This window comes from Cricetulus griseus, chromosome 2, assembly GCF_003668045.3.
Source record: "Cricetulus griseus strain 17A/GY chromosome 2, alternate assembly CriGri-PICRH-1.0, whole genome shotgun sequence".
Classification (NCBI taxonomy): domain Eukaryota; kingdom Metazoa; phylum Chordata; class Mammalia; order Rodentia; family Cricetidae; genus Cricetulus; species Cricetulus griseus.
The window spans coordinates 297,283,071-297,304,887 of record NC_048595.1 but is presented as its reverse complement, the minus strand read 5'-3'; the positions used below and the strand labels follow the sequence as shown (position 1 = coordinate 297,304,887).

Here is a 21,817-nt window from a genome sequence, read left to right as displayed (position 1 = left end):
GGGCTGGGAAAAGATTTTCCAATCAAATGGAATTAAGAAATAAACTGGTGTAGCCATCGTAATATCTAACAAATTAGACTTCAAATTAAAATTAATCAAAACAGATGAAGAAGGACATTACATATTCATCTCAGGAAAAATCTATCAAGATGAAGTCTCAATCTGAACATCTATGCCCCAAATAGAAAGGCACCCACATTTGTAAAATAAACATTACTAAAATTCAAATCACACATAAAATCTGACACAATAATAGTGGGAGATTTCAACACCCCACTCTCACCACTGGACAGGACTACCACATAGAAACTTAACAAAGAAATAAAGGAACTAACAGAAGTGATGACCCAATTGGGTTTAACAGACATCTATAGAACATTCCATCCGAACACAAGAGAATATACCTTCTTCTCAGCACCACATGGAACCTTCTCTAAAATTAAACACATACTTCCCAACAAAGCAAACCTCAACAAATACAAAAAAACTGGAACAACCCCTTGTATCTTATTGGATCACCATGGTTTAAAGTTAGAATTCAGCAACAACACAAACTGCAGAAAGCCTTCAATCTCATGGAAACTGAACAATGCTCAGCTGCATCACTCCCAGGTCAAGGAAGAAATGAAGAAAGAAATTAAAGACTTCCTAGAATTCAATGAAAATGAAGGCACAATATACCCAAACTTGCCGGGTGTTGGTGGTGCACGCCTTTAAACCCAGCACTCGGGAGGCAGAGGCAGGTGGATCTCTGTGAGTTCGAGGCCAGTCTGTTCTACGGAGTGAGTTCCAGGCAGCCTCCAAAACAATACAGAGAAACCCTGTCTTTCGGGGGGGGGGGGGGACCAAAAAACAACCCACACACACAAAAAAAATACTCAAACTTATGGGACACTTTGAAAGCAGTGCTAAGAGGAAAGTTCATAGCACTAAGTGCCCACATGAAGAAACTGGAGAATAGTCACCCTAGAGAATTAACAATGCAACTGAAAGCTCTAGAAGAAAAAGAAGCAAACTTACCTAGGAGGAGTAGATGACAGGAAATAATGAAATTAAGGGCTGAAATCAATAAAGTAGAAACAAAGAAAACAATACAAAGAATCAATGAAATGAAGAGTTGGTTCTTCCGAGAAAATCAACAAGATAGACAAACCTTTAACCAAACTTAACAAAAGGCAGAGACAACACATGCAAATTAACAAAATCAGAAATGAAAAGGAGACATAACAACGGACACTGAGGAAATCCAGAGAATTCATCAGGTCATAGTTTCAAAACCTGTACTACACGAAACCAGAAGATATAAAAAGGAAATGAACAATTTCCTGGATAAATATCACTTACCAAAATTAAATTAAGAATAGATAAGCAACTTAAACAGACCTATAACCCCTAATGAAATAGAAGCAGTCATCAAAAATCTACCAACCAAAAAAACTGCCCAGGGCCAGATGGATTCACTGCAGAATTCTACCAGAAATTCAAAGGAGAGCTGATACCAGTACTCCTCAAATTGTTCCACACATTAGAAGCAGAAGTGCCATTGGCCAAACTCTTTTTACGAGGCTACAATTACCATGGTACCCAAACCACACAAAGACACAACAAATAAAGAGAACTACAGACCAAGCTCCCTTATGAACATGGATGCAAAAACACTCAATAAAATACTGGCAAATCAAATCCAAGAACACATCAGAAAAATCATCCACCATGATCAAGTAGGCTTCATCCTAGAGATGTAGGGATGGTTCAACATAATGTAATCCACCATATAAACAAACTGAAACAGAAAAACCACATGATCATCTCTCTTACGAGAGGCTGAAAAAGCCTTTGACAAAATCCAAGAGCCCTTCATGATAAAGATCTTGGAGACATCAGGGATAACAGGAACATATCTAAACATATTAATATACAGTAAACCAACAGCCAACATCAAACTAAATGGAGAGAAACTCAATGCGATTCCTCTAAAATCAGGAACAAGACAAGGCTGTCCACTCTTTCCATATCTCTTCAAAATTGTACTTGAAGTTCTAGCTAGAGCAATAAGACAACAAAAGGAGATCAAAGGGATACAAATTGATAAGGAAGAAGTCAAACTTTCACTACTTGTAGATGATACGATAGATTACATAAGTGATCTGAAAAATTCTACCAGGGAACTCCTACAGCTGATAAACACCTTCAGCAAAGTGGCAGGATACAAGATTAACTCAAAAAAAGAAAAAATCAGTAGCCCTACTATATTTAGATGATAAATGGGGTGATAAAGAAATCAGAGAAACATCACCCTTCCCAACAGCCACAAAAACAAAATATCTTGGGGTAACTCTAACCCAACAAGTGAAAGACATGTATGACAAGAACTTTGAATCTTTAAAGAAAGATATTAAAGAAGATACCAGTAGCCCAGACACTGAGCTCTACAATTAATAAATGTGACCTCCTGAAACTGAGAAGCTTCTGTAAAGCAAAAGACACAGTCAAGACAAAACGGCAGCCCAAAGAATGAGAAAAGATCTTCATCAACACCACATTTGACAGAGGGCTGATCTCTAAAATATACAAAGAACTCAAGAGGCTAGTTGCCAAAACACCAAATAATCCAATTAAAAAGTAGGGTATAGAACTGAATAGACAATTCTCAACAGAGGAATCTAAAATGACTGAAAGACACGAAAGTGCTCAACATCCTTAGCCATCAGGAAACACAAACCAAAACAACTCTGACTTCTGTCAGAATGGCTAAAATCAAAAACAGCAATCTATGCTGGAGAGGATGTGGAGAAAAAGGAACACTCCTCCATTGCTGGTGGGAGTGCAAACTTGTAAGACCACTTTGGAAATCAGTATGGCGGTGACTCAGAAAAATGGGAAGTAGGACAAGAATTCAAATAGGAACGTGCATCTGGGAGTTGATTTAGAGGTCATGGAGACGAGCTGCTTGGTATCTTGATAAACCTGCTTTCTTATAGAACCCATGGCCACCAGTAAAGGGATGGCACCACGCACAAAGGGCTGGACCCTCCCTCCCCCTCAATCACTAATTAAGAAAATGCCTTACAGACTTGCCTACAACCCAATCTTATGAAGGCATTGTCTTAATTGAGGTTCCTTCCTCTCAGGTGACTCAAGTTTGTGTCAAATTAACATAAAACTAGCCAGCACACTAAATATCGGCAGCACTCATTACTAAGGTCCTAAACTGAATAACAAGAGAGAAAATAAACGTAGCTGAGCTGTAGCATTCATTGCTCTCTGCTTCCTTTGACCAGCTGCCTCCAGTTCCTACCATCATGACAGACTGACGGTTACTTTTCTTTTACTGAAATAAACACCATAATCAAGAAGGAAGAGTGTTCCTTTACAGAAAGCTTGTGGTTCCAGAAAGATAAGAGTTCATCCAGGAGACACAGTGACAAGTGCCAGTCACGGAAGAAGAAACCAGAAACTGAGATCCCATCAGGAAGCAGCAACAGCAAGTTGCTATATTCTCTCAAAGCCCATCTGTATGTCCCCAAACTCCCATCAACTAGAGATTTATGTTTCCAAATGCCTGAACCTACGGGGGCATTTCTCATCCAAGCAGCCACATTCCACTCCCTGTCTCCTAAAAGCTCCTGATCACAAGAATGCAAAACACATTTAGTCTAATTCCAAAAGTTCCCATAGCCTTTCAGTCACAACACTGTCCAAAGTCTCTTCTGAGACTAAGGCAGTCTCTTTATTGTAACCCACTGTAAAATCATAAAACAGATTACATTCTTCCAATATATAATGGCACAGCATATACATTCCCATTCCAAAAAAGAGGAATGGGGTATAGTGGGGGGAAATACTGGACCAAACCAAGACTGAAACACAATAAGGAAAACAACAAATTCTTTAGCTCCATGTATGGCATCTGGAACTTTAGCTTTAAAGGGCTTACGTAGCTCAGCCCCTCCAACTTTGTTGCCTGCAACATACATCTCTCTCTTGGGCTGGTTTCAATCCCTGTGTGCAGCTCTCCTGGATAGCTGTCTCAAAGCTCTGGCATCTTTTAGTATCCTGGGATCTCCACTGTAACTTGGGCTTCACGTTTACACCTCATACCAATGGCCTCCACAGCCTTTAGCCCTCTCAGTACCTTCAGTACCTACCACATGATGACTGAGCTCAGGAGCTCTCTGAAATGGAGAACCCCTTTATTCTTACATCCTTCATGCCTCTAATGCCAGTGTAAGGACTCAGGAATTATGCTGGCCTGCCCCTGTCACCTGGCACAATGCACACAGGCAGTACCCTGGTCAGTCGAGGCTTCCTTGGCTACAAAATCTGCACACAGGTACAAAGGACCCCTTTAAAAGATAAACCCTGCCTACTTATGCTCTCTCTTTCCTACTGTTCCCCTGGGGCAGACAGGACTTTCCCTGTCTCCCTCTTCTCTTCTGTCCTCTCCCTGTCTCTGTGTCTCTTCACCTCTTTTCTCTTTCCTTCTCTACCCCCATTTCCCTTTTTAATAAAACTTCTCACTTAAGCTCTGTCTGCCTGACATGTTTGTCCCCTGCCTAGGTCACCCTCCACTTCTATGGAATCCGCCAAGGATCCCCACTCGATTTATCATAACAGCCATTACCACTTAGATGGTACTGCCAAGCTTGGCTGCCAATTTGGAATGGATGCTGGCCCCCTCGAATCACATTAGCAAGGACAGGATCAGAAAACACCTTAGGTTCTCTTTCTACAAGACAGAAGCTCAGCTTAGTGGGATCTGGGCCTGGCACACTGTCCTTTATTCCCCTGTAAAGTAGGAGTCTTCTCAATGGCACTAATCTCTTTCACAATTAGAGCTCTCTTCTAGCACATGCATTGGTTGTAACATTAAGCTCTCTGATGCTCATTTTCTCTTCAACATGTTCATTTCCTATTTCTTTCTGCCCATTTACTTTTTGTCTTTGTAAACCTACAAAGGAGTAAATAATAAGTACTCCAATGATTCAATATTATATAGTAAATTGCTCTCCATTAAAGAAATTGGTCCAATACTTTTCCATTTGCCTCAGGAAAGTTCTCAGGCCATGGGTAGAAAGCAGCTGGATACTCTGCAAAAATACAACATAAATGTTCTCTGGGACAGTTTCTAAGACTCTTGCCATCTGAAATCTCTTGGGTTAGGCCTCCACAATCTGCATTGCTCAGCACTACTGTCTTCCAGGCTCCTATCAGAATAGCCTTCTATGCTCTACTTATAGCATTCAACGACTGTTCTAGTCAAAGTTTCAAAGTCTTCCATATTCCTTTAAAAAACATTGCCAACCAAGTTCTTTTAAGCAAGGGCTTGCACGCTGGTATCAACTTCTATATTAGTTATTTTTCTGTTGCTGGGATAAAACACCATGACCAAAATAGACCTGTGGAATAGAGTTTATTTTGGCTTACAGTTCCAGAGTGCTAAAACTCCAGCATGGCAGAGATGATGGCAACAGGAAAAGGAAGCTGAGAGAAGAAGCCAGAAATGAGCTGAGGCTACATACTCTCAGAGCTCAACCCCTGAGACATACTTCTTCTTGCAGGGCCACACTTTTTATACATCTCCAAATAGTGCCATCAAGAAAGGACCAACTGTTCAAATGCATGCCTGAGCCTATGGAAGACATTTTTACTCAAACCATCCTGTAACTGAACCTCCTTCCTTGTGTTGCTTGTATCAGGTATTTTGTCACAGAAGCAAGAAAAGTAACTAAGACAGCATTTTCATTATAAAGCATCTTCAACACAGAATGACTGAAGGATTATAGAAGCAGATCCTAAATTGATGTTAAATTTCCACAATACTCTTCCCATTTGGAAACTGACAAATATATGATGAGCCTAAAAGCAATATTGAAATAGAGATGGAGTATATTCCTCACCAGTATCACAGCATATTTTAATTTAGGAGTCACACAAAAGTAGAGAACTTACCTGCCATGCTGGAACAGAGGTGGAATTGGACATCACTGTTTTTTGCAGTTCTTCTAGTACAGCATCTGGGAGGGGCTTCTGTGACTCCAGCAGTGATTTACACTGAACTTGTCTCAACAGTAAGATAACTGCTGGCTGATCAGGGTTACTTTTTAAATTCTAAAAATCAAACCCCAAACAGAAACATATCAAATAGGCGCTAAACTGAAATAAGTAAAAGGCAATTAAAGTGTGCTCCATGCTAAGAGATGTTTTTTTCCTCAACTTAAACCTTTTTGGCTATAGTGAAAATAGGTATAAAAGTTAAAAAAACAAAAGGCTGCACAGCCTGGGAATCCCAAAGCCTATACTAAATAATCTTTCATATAAATAACACTGTTGTAGTCATTTAGTTTAGATTTAATATGCTGTGTTGAGTTGGTTAATTCTCAGTTGTTATACTAAAAAACTTAGGTTCTGAATAGAAAAAAAAACTGACTCAAGAAATACTAAAAGTAAAGGTTTTTTACTATTTCAGTGGAATAGACCATACTCTATGATTAACTTAGGATTGGTATTTATTCATGGAGTACAACACCATAACTTAACACATATATTATGACCAAATCAGAATCATTAGAATTGTCTTCTAAAACATCAGCTCTGTAGGTTGGCAAACTTCCAACTCTTCTGTAGGCAAAATACTTCTGTACTGCTTCTCTATTAAGGGAGTGTTTATTCATTATTTTTCTCATTAGATCACAGTCCAACATATATCTAAAGTGTATTTGAAGGCTTCCTTCTACGAGAGACTGAAACAATAAAATGAAAAGGAAAGGCTCATAAAGCATTCCTCATTTTACCAAAAAAAGACATTACAACTGCTAATTTATGCTTAGTCAACACCCACAATATAATTAATGCACTTTCTTGAACTTAGAGCAGATAGAATTCTTTACATGAATGAGAAAATGTATTATTTTCAAAGAATTCAAGGACCAAAGACCATTTTAATCTCTCTGTAAAATTTGTTTCTCTCCCAAAGAGTATTTCTGGTATTCATGAAACACAAGCACTCAGAGAAAAGGCCATATTTAAAGCCCTCTGAATTTTAGGTCCATGAAACTAGTTACTGATTAAGTAAACCTTTACTGAGTCCCAATCATGTGGTAGGAAAGCTGCTAAGCACGTATCCACAGAACTAGCAAGTAGAGAGACCCACGATGAACAATCTCCAGAGTCATTCTTCTGCTTCAGAACTTGAAAAAGTGAGCAAATCCTTGAAACACTGTATTCTAAAGTGAGCAACCAGAAACCAAAGGAATGACAACCTAAACAAAATTAAAAGGTTTATTCAGAATTCAGAAGTGGGGGCAGGAAGATGGTTCAGTGACTAAGAGAGCATACTGATCTTGCAGAGGACCAGAGTTTGAATCTCAGCACCCATATAATGCATCTCCCAACTGGCTATACTTTCAGCACCAGGAGATATAATACTTCTATGACCTCCTCATACACAGATATACATGCATACATATAAATGAATGAATGAATGAATGAATGATAACATTTCTTTTGAAAGATACCATGAGGGTTATAGCAGTGGTATAGTACTAGCATTCTACTTCTAGCTGCTGTGAACTTTTGGGCAAATACTTAACCTTCTTCAAATATGAACTTTCTTGTTTGTAAAAAGATTGAAATCATAAACATGTACATCACAGATTGTTGTGAAGCCCAGAAACAATAATGTTAAAATGAATGAGTGACCTGGAGAAAGTAACCAATAAATGTTGCTTGTTGCCACCACCATACACTCATTAAGTAACACTCTCCAGATTTTTAGGCAGGACAAGAACACACAAATTTCAATGTTAATTCCACAATACCTTTGTGCACAGAGACTCTGCTTCAGATATCCTTCCTGTGTCAATTAGACCAGTGACAGCTTGTGAGAGAGACCACTTTTCAAGTGACTGGTTGTAATTTTGCAAAATGTCTTTGTCCTTAACTGTAAACAAACAAAAAGAGGTGAATGCTACTGTCTTCTGCTGTGTACAATGTGTTCTTGAGTGGGGGAGGGGGTATTTGCTAATAATTATCCAAGTCTATACAGCAGGCTGACTTTAAATCCACATCTCTGAAATCTCATAATTACAGGAGTATACACCTACCCAGTGCCTGGATCTACATATGTTAAAAAGTACATGTACCACTAGAACACCATAGAAGTACCATGAATATTCTGACTGCTATTTTAAATATATATCCTATATAGTAGTGAAGAAAATTCACTGAAAAACTATGAGCAATTTCTCCAATGTAACTGAAGTAAAATAGACTGCATTCACTCTGGAGTTGGAACACACTTAAGACACTGCTGGACGAACACCACAGTTGAGGTAAAACATGAACTCACCGTTAGCAAGAGCTACCTTTTGCCCTGTGTAATCACTTCTGTTTCCAATTCACCCCAATCCATTATCCTCTGATCCTGGTAAATTCCTACTTCGGTTTTACTTTAACTTCATAGGAATGGCATCTTTCACAAATATTAATGTAAACTGCACTCATTTTCAAATTCCTGGGACAAACCCCACCTGAGTGTGATGCACTATTTTCCTTATGTGTTGCTGGTTAGAAATGCTAAGGTTCTGTTAGGAATTTCGTCATGCATGCTAGGGCTGACACTGTTCCGTCTTTTTCTGTTCTTACACTATCTCTGGTTTTGGTACCGGAAGAAAGCTGGCTTCTTAGAAGATATTCAAAGGAGTATTGCCATCACCCAGATTTTCTAGAAAACTCTGTATAGAACTGGAATTACTGTTTCCTTAAATGTCTGATAAAATTAATCAGTGATGTCATCTGGTCTTGGAGTTTACTTTGTGAGGTTTCAATTTGGATATCCTTAATAGACATGTAGCTATTGAATTTATTTCTGCTTATGTAAACTTTGTGTCTTACAGAATTTTATTATTTTCTCTGAGTTGTCAAATCCCAGGGCATGAAGTTGCTGCTGAAATATTAACATGTTAATACCTGTAGTGACATACTTTCATTCAAATATTATTAACATGTTAATTAAAACTATAGTGACATATTTTCATTCAAATATTATTGACATGCTAATAGCTGTAGTGACATGCTTTCATTCAAATGCTGCTACCCTATCTTATTTTCTTGAACCATAAAGCTACAGATTTACTAATTGTATTACTCATCTAAAAAAAAAAGCACATCCTTTTATTTTATTGACTTTTTTCTCTGTTTTATCTAGCAGATTTCTATTTTATCTTTATCATTTCTTTCTTTGTCTTACTTTGGGCTTCCTTTTTTCGATTCCTAAGACAGCTGCCATCATTAATTTGAGGAGAGCCTTTTCGCTTTTCTAATGTAACCATTTAATATTATAAATTTTTCCTAATTTGTGCTTTAGTCGTGTTATACATTTTTGACACACTGTGTAAACATTTACTCACATAAAGATATTTCCTAACTTTTAGCCTGGCGGTGGTGGCACATGCCTTTAATCCCAGCACTTGGGAGGCAGAGGCAGGCAGATCTCTGTGAGTTTGAGACCAGCCTGGTCTACAAGAGCTAGTTCCAGGACAGGCTCCAAAGCCACAGAGAAACCCTGTCTCAACGTCCGTCCCCCCCCCCATACACACATCCCCCCCAAAAGAAATTTCCTAATTTTCTTTTGGACTTGTTATTTGGTCTTGGTTATTTAGAAGTATGCTATTTAGTTTCCAAATATTTAATAATTTCCTTGTTTATTGGCAAAGATGGGGAACTTAATTAGCCTTCCACTAAAGGCTTGTACAGGTGGAACAACAGCCAGTTCAAGCCCACTGTAGGCTGCCTATTCTGCCCAATGAGGGCAAAGGAATAAACCAGGAAGCACTGTGGTATTCACAGAGCAGTGTCACAGGCTCACCGAGACTGAAACAATCCACTCACAGGACCCCAACTTGTATCCTGTACCCTACACCACCACGTCAACATCTCACCACCCTACCAAAGGCTTACAAAACAGCTACTTTAATCATGACCAAGCTATAAAGAAAATAAAAAAGATTCAAATGTAAAAGATATTGTTGGGTCCCAGCCCCCACGGGATCTCTGTGAGTTGTTTGCCAGCCAATAACCACAGGTGCATCCTGTTTTCTAGTCCTGGCTTACAGCCCCGGCCTTGCCCCGCTAGCATCAACTACACCTGGGAAAACACGAGCTCTTACACTTGGGGTTTTTCCACTGTGCTGTAAGTGTATATAAGGCTGCTCTCCCACTGGAATAAAGTCAGACAGATGCACATAGCACAAGTGGCCAGACTTCTTGTCATTCATTTTAAATATCCAGGCTTTTGCCCGATACGGGGACTTAGTCGTGGCTCAGACGCCACAAGTGGAGGTTCCATTAGACTTAGTCGTGGCGCGGACGCCAGAAGATATATTTTGTACAACAGAGCAAGCATCAGGACTGCAGTCAGTATTGCAGGAATGCTGGACTTTGGTAGGGATGCTAGAATTATTAGAATTAAACAATAATGATTATGGGGAAAGCTTTCATTAATTAAGCAAACAACATGAGCCATGTAAATTCTGGAAAACTCAGAAACAAGAGTTAGAAACCAAACTAACAGAACAGACTGTTCATGATCAGCTTATTGACAGACTAGAGAGTGCCAAGAAAAAATTTTTGAACTTCAGATATCTCAACTGAAATCATTCAAACAGAAAAGCAAAAGAATAAATAATGAATGTAACAGAATGTACTTTCCAAGAATTACAGGACAACTACAAAACATCTAAGCAAACCTAATGGGAATGCCAGAAAAGTAAGAGAAAGGAACACATTTAGAGCCATGATGACTGAGAATGTCAGACACAACCACCAGTCAGAGAACACTGTGAAAGATGAACACCAGACAAAAACAAAACCTCTAAACTTTATCTGGCTGTTATCTTCTAACAAAAGGAAATCAAAGATAAGGCAAAACTACATAAAGAAGCCAAAGGTGAAGAAACAGATAAGATCATTCCCAGGTTCTCTTCAGAAACTACAGAAGAAGAGAATAGAATAAAATACTTAAAGTTGAAAGTGGAGAGGGGTTAGAATTCTGTACCTTGCAAAATTATCCTTTAAAAGTAAAATAGAAATACTTTCTCAAAAATTGAATGACTTGAATGACTATGTTGCCAGTGTATCTATCCTGCAAGAATGTGAACTGAAAAATCTTTTAGAGAAAGGATGTGATAAAAGTCATTTATTAAAATTCAGAATTATATAAAGAGGATCTGTATTAATTGATTTACTAATATGTTACAGTTAACTCAGAATTGATAGCAACAATGTCATTTACTCATCTTTAGCAAACTGAAATTTGTAGGTAAGTGAATACATTTTTTTATAACCATGAATACTGAAGTTATATGTGTTCTTGATCTGACCACTGGTGGAATCTAAATTAAACCATGTACACAAATGCTTTCTACAAGCTACTTGAAAAGGTGATTTTGTGGGACTCTTTCTGTACTAAGCATCCTGACACCAATGAGAGTGGAAGAGAGGAGCGGTCACCAGTGACCGAAGTCAGGACAGCTCCTGAAAGTCCTTAATCCAGTGACAGTCTTGTCTGTATTCTCATTTTATCCTCTAAAACCACAAGGTGGGGCAGACAAGCAACTGAGATTTTACAGAATCAACCTGCAGTCAACTGGTTGTTAAGGGCAACAACCAATATTGTATTAGCACTTTCTCCAGTCATTCTGTTCCAGTTAGCAATATAAGTCATGCTTGGCAAACAGGCAATACAAACAGTGTAAGTGAATCACTAGACAAACCAATGAATCAGTATCTACTTTCTACTATTATACTTCAGAAAGGAGAAAGGGAAAGCAGGATAAAGGATGGAATATGGGCAGAGACAAAGTAACACTAAAGGTCTTTTGAAAAGTCACATGGAAACCTAATACTCTAGAAGATTCCTAATATAAAAGAAATTCAAATAGAGCTACCAAAAGAGAATACCCCAACCAGATACCAAGTAAAACACCCCGAACCAGGAAGAGGTTACATTTTATTGAGTCATTGGCCAAAGGGTCCCCTAGAACAACCCCTCAAACATTACAGGGTGCCAATACTATTGGTTACCTTCCACGACATAATAGCAAGGCCCTACTGCTGAAGACATCACTCACCTATGTTATCAAACATGGAGAAATGGAGCATTTCCCAACTAGAAGCTTTACCTTTCCTAGCTAGCGCTCATAGTGCTAGAAAATACTACTTACACTACTAGAGAAAAAAGGAACCATCAATTTCACCCAGCTACAAACTCTGTGACCTACAACAGAAACCTGCCTACAAGATATACTGATGTAATAGTAGCATAAATGCTACAGGAGTAACTAATCATTTCTTAATAATTGGATTTAAGGCCCACTCCATGAAATGGAACTCATACCTGACACTGTTAATGAAGCTAAGATGCTCATTAATTAGATAAGCAATGAGTCCTAGGGAAAAGCTACTACTTTACTTACTGCTAAATGTACAATTCAATAAAGTAACCCCCAATGACATACTGCCATACCCATAGATCATTGCATCATTTAACACTCATCAGAGAAGCTTTTTTCTTGCAGTAGATAATTCTTAACACAGAGACCTACAAATGGACAATGTGCAGACAGTAAGAGACCTTGAAGCACTCAGTTTTTTTTTTTAAACATACTCTTTTTTTTAGATTTTATTTATTTATTATGTATACAACATTCTGCTTCCATGTATATCTGCACATCAGAAGAGGGTACCAGGCCTCATAACGGATGGTTGTGAGCCACCATGTGGTTGCTGGGAATTGAACTCAGGACCTCTGGAAGAGCAGTCGGTGCTTTTAACCTCTGAGCCATCTCTCCAGCCCGAAGCACTCAGTTTTTAATGAGATGCCCTTATCAAACTCCTACACTCATGGTTTGGGGATCATTGCAGAGGGTGACATAAAAAGATTCTAGGAGCCAGAGGTAGTAGATGATGCCAAGGGAAATGTCTTCCAAACACAACAGGGCTGATGGAAACATGAACCCTCAGAGACTGACAGCAGGCACAGACTTACATATACTCAAGTCAGACAAAATCCCAGCAGACATGGGGAAGTGGGCACAAAGTACCACCCCAAACCAAAAAGCTATCTGCAATTGATTCCTGCTGGGAAAGTAGTTTTCTGGAGTGCAGTGAGACTAGATATATCAACCACACTCCAGAGTAGGGCTCATGTTCAGGAGTAGTTGACCAAGATAAAATGGTACTCAATGTTTTTTGTTTTGTTTTTCTTTTTTGTTGTTGTTATGACTTGGTGTTTTTGTCTTTTTGCTTTTTGTTTTTTCTTTGAATTTGAAAGAAAGAATATGCAGTTGGGTGAAAAGGTAGGGAGGGAGGAACGGGAAGGACTTGGGGAAGGGAAAAGAATATGGTCAAAATATATTTCATGCAATTTAAAATAATAATTTAACAATGTAAATAAGTAAAAATAAAACTTACGTGAGGCAGAAACAGCAGACAGCAGTGCCAAGTGCAAATCTACCCTCTTTGGCTGAATGTTGTTGACCAAAGCCAGTTTATCATCAGCATGGCAGGCCGCCATCAGCCCAGCCCAGACAGCAGGGTCATCTAAACAAGAAATAAAGTTTGAAGGTTTGTTCATATCAATATGCTGCTGCAAAACTATTATAAATAAAAGTCTATGTCTTTCCCAATAAAAATTAATTATCTCTTAAGAAAAAAAAAACAAAAAACCATTTCCTTAAAGGAAGCCAACTTGTTCCCCCAAAATAAACTGGTATATTTAACCTTTGAGACTTGTAAAATTTCTGAACTTCTCACAGAAGGATAGTCTACTAAGTTCCTGTCCCATGGGGGTCCCTGTGTGGTTTAGCTCCTGTCCCATGGCTGTCCCTGTCTGGTTCAGTTCCTAAAGTGCTATGCTACTATGGAGAGTGCAATTTCATTCCCATTCCAAAGACATGGAGGACAAGTCTCCACCACACATATATCTCTATTACTTTAGTCCTGTTTGAAAGGCTTAGTTTAAGGAGAAGCACGTCAATACACTTTGGTTATAGTTTCTGGTTCTTAAGAAAAGTAAGAATCAAAGGAAAAATTCAATATTGAATTTATGTTCTAATAAGAAAGCATGACATTTTATGATGCTGTATGGATGCTGCATCTATGATTATGTATTCCCAGAAAAGGCAACTGTTTGCTGCTATAGTTCATATTTAAGACAGAACTGTAAAACTTGGCTTTGTAATCCTACAGAGCATGACCTTCTAGCCCTCTAACATTTTCCAGTAGTAACAATGGAAACACCCTAGGGTAGTAATATGCAACTCTTCATTACCTATAAAATCAACAGCATAAATATGAACAGCCTGCTAGAATTAACAATAGCTAGTTGAGGTAAGGCTATACGTTTTTATACCTGTTAGTTAATCTTCTTAAATTGATGCAATTTAGAGTCATCATGGAAACACTCCTTTGGGTGTGTCTATGAGGGTGTTTCCAGACATGTCTACTTCAGAAAAGATCTACCCTAAATGTGGTAGTACCATTGTGTGGGCTACAGTGCCAGTCCAACAGAAGGAGAGAGTGAGCTGAGCAGCAACTTGCATCTTCCTCTGCTTCCTGACTTGAATGCAGTGTGCTGAGCAGCCTCTCCCACTGCTATGCCTTCCCTATCAGGTTAGATTGCTTAAATCCTCAAATCACACCCAAAATAAACCTCCTTCCATAAGTCAGACAGATGTCATAGAAATGAGGAAAGTATTACATCATATAAAACATAACCAAAATCTTGCAGAGTTAACCACACATAAAAATAGTATATGAAGTAATTTAGTAGGTATAGCTAAACCATACTAAATCATACTGATGGAAAACTGAAATAAAATAGCCTGAAAATAATAAGTTATTCAGATTTAACATAGTATCTCTAAGAAAATATTCTTATCAGTCTATTTAAACAATTGATACATTGTAATTATCAATAGTCAAATTCAGATAATCAAGTTAATATACAAAACTTTAAAATATATTCTTAAAATTTCTTTTATCATGAAAATACAAACCTTGTTCTTTTAACACACAAATGCAAAATTGATGACATCTAGATTAATGAAATGGAATATATTCACCTGGAGAAAGGAAAGCTGCCTTCTGAATGGTCTTTAGAGAAATATTTTTTTCATCTTCTGCTGTACCACTTCCCATGGCCAACTGGTTTATTGCAGTGTACAATAATGCCTTCTATAAGAGAAGACAAAGAGGTGTGCTTACCAACTCTCTTCAGTTTCTGCTTTTCAAAACTAACTTTAAAACAATGAAGACATTATTCTGACTCATTAACACTATCAAACAAGTTAACTACTTCCTTTGTATGAGAGCAAAAACTAACCTTTCCATGATTTGCATCCAGAACATGAGCCACAGCACCGGCGACAGCTCCTCCCTATAATAAAACATATACAGACAAATGCAAAGCTTTTCACCAAACAGTACAACTAATAAAATCTTTGCTTCAAATCACTTGAGAAGCTCAGTTTTCATCAAATTTGCATCCTGTAATCTCCAAATATCAATGTATTATTATAAGATTTAGTAAAAAAAAATTGTCTACTTTGATGACTTCACATTTGCTATTAAAATACTACAAGTTCAAAAGTAAAATGACTTTGTAGGGGCACCGAGTAAATGTATTTATTGCCTAGCAATATAAACATGCTGAAAAAAGGCAGGAGTTGGCTCAGCGGTTAAGAGCAATAAACTTAGGTCTTTCAAAGGACCTGGGATCAATTCCCAGCACCCACAAGGCAGCTTACAACGGTCTATAACTTCAGCTCCAGAAGATCCAACACCCTCATATAGACATAATGGAACACTGTTCAGCTCTAAAGAAAAATGGAATCACAAATTTTACAGAAAAACGGATGTTAGAATGTCATCCATATCAGAAAGAAAAAAACCTTATGTTCTCCCTTATATGTGGATCCTATCCTGCAATGTACACACATATGTGTAAACAAATACACATGTAAGTATAACACATAGAAAGAAGAAAGGATGATCTCAGGTGATGAGAAAGGACAGAATAAAGGACAAGGCGTACAGGTATAGTTTTAACTCTGTCATGGAATTTTAATGTTTTTGTGGTAGTTGAGTGTACAAAAATGTAATCAATAATGAAAGTGCATTTGCTGGCTAGTTTTATGTGAACTTGACACAATAATCTGGGAGGAGGGAACCTCAATTGAGAAAATGTCACCATAAGATGGAGCTATTTTCTTTTTTAAAAGGCTATATTTTAAAAATATATTAGGCAGGCATTGGTGGCGCAACCCTTTAATCCAAGCACTTGGGAAGCAGAGGCAGAGGCAGGCAGATCTCTGTGAGTTCGAGGCCAGCCTGGTCTCCAGAGCAAGTGCCAGGATAGGCTCCAAAGCTACACAGAGAAACCCTTTCTTGACCCCACCTCCCCACCCCTAGAAAAAAAAAATATTTAAGGTGGGTGTGATGGCTTTAATCCCAGTACTGAAAAGGCAAAGGCAGGCAGAGTCTGTAAGTCTGAGTACAGCCTGGTCTACATATAAATCTGCAGGCCAACTAGAGCCACACAGTAAAGCATTCTCTCTCCCTCCTTCCCTCCCCTCTCTCACTGAGTGTATATATACATACATACATACACAATATACACATACACACATTTGTATAGCTATACATACATACATATATATGTATTTAACACCACAGGCTACTCTACTCAGTAGAATTTTAAACATTACTTACCTTTGCATTCCGTTGAGTGTACTGAGCAACAACTCGAGACAGCAGAGACCAAAGAGCTGGGTCAGCAGGGTTACTAGAAAAAACAACAAAAACACTCAACTTAAAGATGGGAGTTACTGCTGTCTCTATTGACAGGGGCATGGGTGAGCTGCCCCAAGAACATGAGCATAAGAGATCTGACCCGCCCCTCATCTGACATATGGTGGTGTGGGCAAGGGAGAGAAGCCCCCTTCAACCCCCCACCCTACTCCTCAAGGCCTGAGGCAGATGGGAGAGTTGGCCCTGAGGTCATTGGAGCGTCACCAGTTCTTAAGTTGCCCCTGTGTCTTGCCAGGTAGAGCTGGCCCTGGTGCTGTAGATGTGAGTGAGCCGGCCCCAAGGTCATGAGAGCTGAGAACTGGCCCTTCCACTTGCTGCTTATGGCACTGGGTAAGCTAGCAGGGGCATGCTGGAGAGGATGGTGAAGACACAGGAGAGTTGGCAGGCTGACCAACTCTGCAACTACCCAGGCCCAGAACCAGAGCTATGAGTTGGCCGGCACCATCATCCACACATCTATGATCTATTGGAGCACAAGAAGGGGCAGGTCCTGCAGACCCAAACAGAGCTGCAGGGTCTCCACAACATGGGGCAACAACAGGATATCCAACAGGAGTCCGAGTGAGGGTGCAGGGCAGAGGGTGGCTACAAAGGGACAGGGAGATGAGTGGGATTGAGATGCATGATGTGAAATTCACAAAGAATCAATAAAGTTAAATTAGAAAAAAAAAAAAAGAAAGTACATGGGACTACTATGTTCTTTTCTCTCATCTGACAGGAAAGAACACTATACTGATTTGATGTCTCTTAGTTCTGACTCAATATGCTATTTAAAGAATGCTGGAAAAAGCCATATGGTACATAATTAGTTTTGATTAATAAAATACAGGGTGCCAAATATTTCATGCAAAAAAAGATGGGGGTTACTTTAACCATAACAAGAACTGCAAATATTTTAAATTTAAAATCCTTTAGACATCTAAGCAAGTTCATATTAATTGCCCACATTTAACTGAAAACATCTTAAATTTTAGGAAATATACTATATCCTCTTCTACAAACACTAAGAGTTCTTATGTTTCTAAAACATAAAGTAAAACAATATTATGGTCACAAAATTATAAGATACAGTTAAGAAAATATAGCACATGTGTTTAAAGGAAATACAAAGAAATTTAAAGGCATAGGATGAACTATATTATACAGCAGAAGGATATAACTCTAAGAGAAATAATTCACATGGAATAAACTTCAAACTAAGTTTCTTTAATTCCACAGGAGAGATGGTTCAGTGTGTGAAGGCTCTTAACTCTTACATGAGTTTGTGGTTTGCAACCTTCCTAATGCTGCAACCCTTTAATACGTTCCTCATGTTATGGTGACCCCAAGCTATACATTTATTTTCATTGCTACTTCACAACTGTAATTTTGCTAGTGTTATGAATTGTAATGTAAATATTTTGGAGCTAGAGGTTTGCCAAAGGGGTTCCGATATGGGAACACATAGCCATATGGGAACCATATGGTTAGAGACTTCCACAAATTGTTCTCCTATTTCACAGGTACATGATATAGTATGTGTGTACTCACCCACACAAAAATAAATGTAATAAAATGTAATGTACCTAATCAACCAAGAAAAAGAAATTAAAGCTACAACATATGAAAACAAAGATAACTGCTGTTACATGCTATCTTTTTTTTTTTTCTCTCTCTCTCTGAGACAGGGTTTCTCTGTGTAGCCCTGGCTGCTCTGGAACGCGCTCTGTAGACCAGGCTGGCCTCAAAGTGAAGAGATCTGCCTGCCTCTGTTAAATGTTACCTTAATTTCCAAATTTTAAAGGCTGATCAACACTTAAGTGACTAAGAATTCCTAAATCCATCAACATGACTTTTATTGAAACATATTCGGTAATAAATTGATAATATTACAAACATAGGAATTACAGACTTTTGTATCAAAATAAGAGGAGCTACCTGTGTCGCTGGCCATGCCCATTTGGATGTGGCCACAGGTGCATGAGCTGCACGTGGAATAAAGATGGGGGGATGGCACTTGACTCTCTCCCGGGTTCCGGTTGGGTCTCAGAGAGCTGCTGAGACTGGAGCGCCAATCTGGGTCATCGGTTCCTTGTGTAAGTGATTTCCCCTTAATAAATTAACTATCTAGATCCATACTCCATGTACAGTTACCTTCCTCTACAGAGCTTCACCCGAATAAAGGAAAATCAACTCACCAAAACAAAAGACAGTACAATTTCCAGACAGACACATATTTCATTTTATAGTCATAATAAATCCCAAAAGTTGAACATATTCACACCAAATATAATTCGTCTCCAGATTCAGGGCTTACCTGTGGACAGCCTTGGCTGCCTGTCTTTGCACTGCCACGCTGCGGCCCTGGAGTGCACAGATCGCTGAAGTAAGAAGGCATCTGTGATAATCATTTTTGTGCTTCGTGTGCTTCAGGAACTCATTAAGCGCTGCTTTTGACAGTGTAGCATCCTGCATTGCCAACCCTAGAGCACACAGGGCTTGAAGGCTTTCTATGGTTGGTTCCTTTAAAATAGAGCTATAAATAAATATTTAGTAGTCTGTTACCCATTACTACAGTGGACTAATATCTAGTAAGAGATTTTATTTAATACAAAAAGCTATTTACTTAAAAGATTTATCAAAGCAAGCTAATTTTGTGCTCTCTCTCTCTCTCTCTCTCTCTCTCTCTCTCTCTCTATATATATATATATATATATATATACATTTAAAGAAAATAATTATCTGACTGAAGCAAAGTAGTAATAGCCTTCCTTTCACATCATAAATTCACAAATCTCATTTTAGGTTATTATATCTAAATTTTAGAGACAAATATAATTGGCTTCTTTGAGTTTCAGTTTTAGGTAGCGAGAATAATTTTAGTTTAATGTTTAGTTGACATAAAATTCTATTTTGTTAAAGGAAAACAGAAGATGGCAGATTAGAAACACCAGCATTCTCCTTTGTCTCCTCAGACTGAACTAAGGCAGAGGCGCTGTTTCATAGTGGGATAGCATTGTCGAAAAGCACTGTAGCACTACAGTATGGCAGAACTGGCAAACACCAGCAGCACCAGGTTTCAGTAGAGTACCACCAAATGCTAGTGGGCTGGTACTCCCTCCCAGAGTAGCAACAGCTGAGAGACTGAGGAAGTGCCCTAGTCTCTTCAGCACAGAATCTGACCTTACATGTATACAGTCCAAGAAGAAAGGAGACCTAGGGCTCACTGGGCTGGCACTGGAGAAAGGGTTCTTCAGCCTTCCCAGCAGGAAGGGCTGAAACTGGAAGTCATTTTCAGAAAAGTCCCTCACTGCTTAGAGGGTCAGAAACCTCTCCATTTTTTTTTTTTTTTTTTTTTTTTCCTCTGCAGGATCCAAGGGCCTCTTCTCATCATGGCTCATCATACAGTCAAGGACAGCACAGGCCAAGGAAGAGATTTCCAGTGTAACAGAAGTTTGGTCTTCTGGGGTTGAGGGGGCAGTTATCAAGGCAATGTTTCCCTTATCACAGTAACTGAATGCTTCTACTGTTAATGCATGGTGGTAGGACTATAAGCTTCCTGCAATAGGGAGGGGCTTTCTGTCCTATAAGTATATGTTCCACTCAAAAACACCAATAAACTTCATTGGCAAGCACTGTCCTGTTTAAACAGGAAGGCCTGTTTTAATCATTTACAGCCACCTTTTAAAAAAGAACAAAGAGGCTTTAAGAACTCAACAAGTCCTATATAAATAACTTATCACAGGCTCTCATTTTAATCTGTTCTAACACTAGAAGTATATAAGTTCTACAGGTATTTTTAAAGATGTGCTTTAAATAAACTATTCACAGGGGAACTTGAAAGGAAGGGAGGGAGAAGGAAGACCTCTCTGAGGACCTGAGCAATCAAACACCAAGTCGGTTTACAATTCCGTTTATTGTTTGTGGTCCACATGGGCACTTATTCTTGAAAACAAATAAGCCATATCAGACATACACAAAGCTATAAGTTAAGCCATGGTATTGAACTCCACCCAGGACTGTCAATTTTGAACAAGGGGGGTCCAATTCCTTCCATTTACTTCAAAGTTCCTAAAACATTTAGAACTTTATTTTATATTGTTCAGCTCTTATCTCAAACATAAAGATCTACTGTAGAAGTGTTAAAGTCAGTTATACATACCATTTGAAAAGCAATGACTTGGCTGTATCCATTTGTCCTTGTTTGTATTCTGTTATTGCCAGAGCTGTCAAGACATGAGCTTTGTCTTGTTCTGATTTGACAACAGTCAAGGCTCTCTCATAGGCTATTATGTAGAAGGAAAAAGCAAGCAAAATACAAAAGCAATTCTAATTAACAAAATGGGCCACTTCCCCCTTCCTAATCCTATTTTTCAAAAAAGATCTACCTTCCTTGCTCTCCTCTTATCAAGCAGACAGAATAGCCCCTACCATGGTTTAGCTATTCCAAAGCGACTCTGAGGGTACCTTTATGGTTTCTAGGGGACAACCCCCACCTTCTGCCTGCAGAACAGACTCTGAAAAAGAGACTTGGAAACAATGATGGACAGTCACACTGCCAGTGCAGTCACCACCTTCTCCAAGCAGATATATAATGCTTGAGTACACTGTATACACAGTGGTGGAGTTCATATGTATCAGAATTTTCTCACTTAAAATTTTTGTAGAAATAAAAATCTATTACTAATAAAAGTTGAAACTTTCACTTATCAAAATTTTTCATTTAAGCATACAGAATGCTAAGCTACATATCCACTACTAAGCCTGCACCTTAGTCTCCTCAAATGTACAATAGATGCTCAGTTCAAATTGTTTATAAGGAGTATTCATAATCATAGCATACTAATAAGATGACACGTAAACAATGCCTATTATAGCTCTTGACTCCCAGTCAGGTTTTAGTAAATACTGCAAGAGAAATGGCTTAGCAGTTAAGATCCCTGGCTGCTTTTCCAGAGGATCCAGG

At 38.6% G+C, this 21,817-nt stretch overlaps 1 protein-coding gene across 2 annotated transcripts in view; it reads right to left on the bottom strand.

Moving 5' to 3' along the window:
* Ttc37 (tetratricopeptide repeat domain 37) overlaps nucleotides 1-21,817 on the bottom strand; it is a 103,097-nt gene that overhangs the window by 21,966 nt on the left and 59,314 nt on the right. For both annotated transcript variants that reach the window (XM_027401836.2, XM_027401837.2), the window contains 8 exons: nucleotides 21,014-21,137; nucleotides 19,169-19,387; nucleotides 16,774-16,846; nucleotides 15,386-15,439; nucleotides 15,126-15,237; nucleotides 13,474-13,602; nucleotides 7,821-7,942; nucleotides 5,953-6,111 (listed from right to left, as the gene is read on the bottom strand). In XM_027401836.2, the coding sequence (XP_027257637.1) occupies nucleotides 5,953-6,111; nucleotides 7,821-7,942; nucleotides 13,474-13,602; nucleotides 15,126-15,237; nucleotides 15,386-15,439; nucleotides 16,774-16,846; nucleotides 19,169-19,387; nucleotides 21,014-21,137 (992 nt within the window). The remainder of the gene's footprint in view (nucleotides 1-5,952; nucleotides 6,112-7,820; nucleotides 7,943-13,473; nucleotides 13,603-15,125; nucleotides 15,238-15,385; nucleotides 15,440-16,773; nucleotides 16,847-19,168; nucleotides 19,388-21,013; nucleotides 21,138-21,817) is intronic.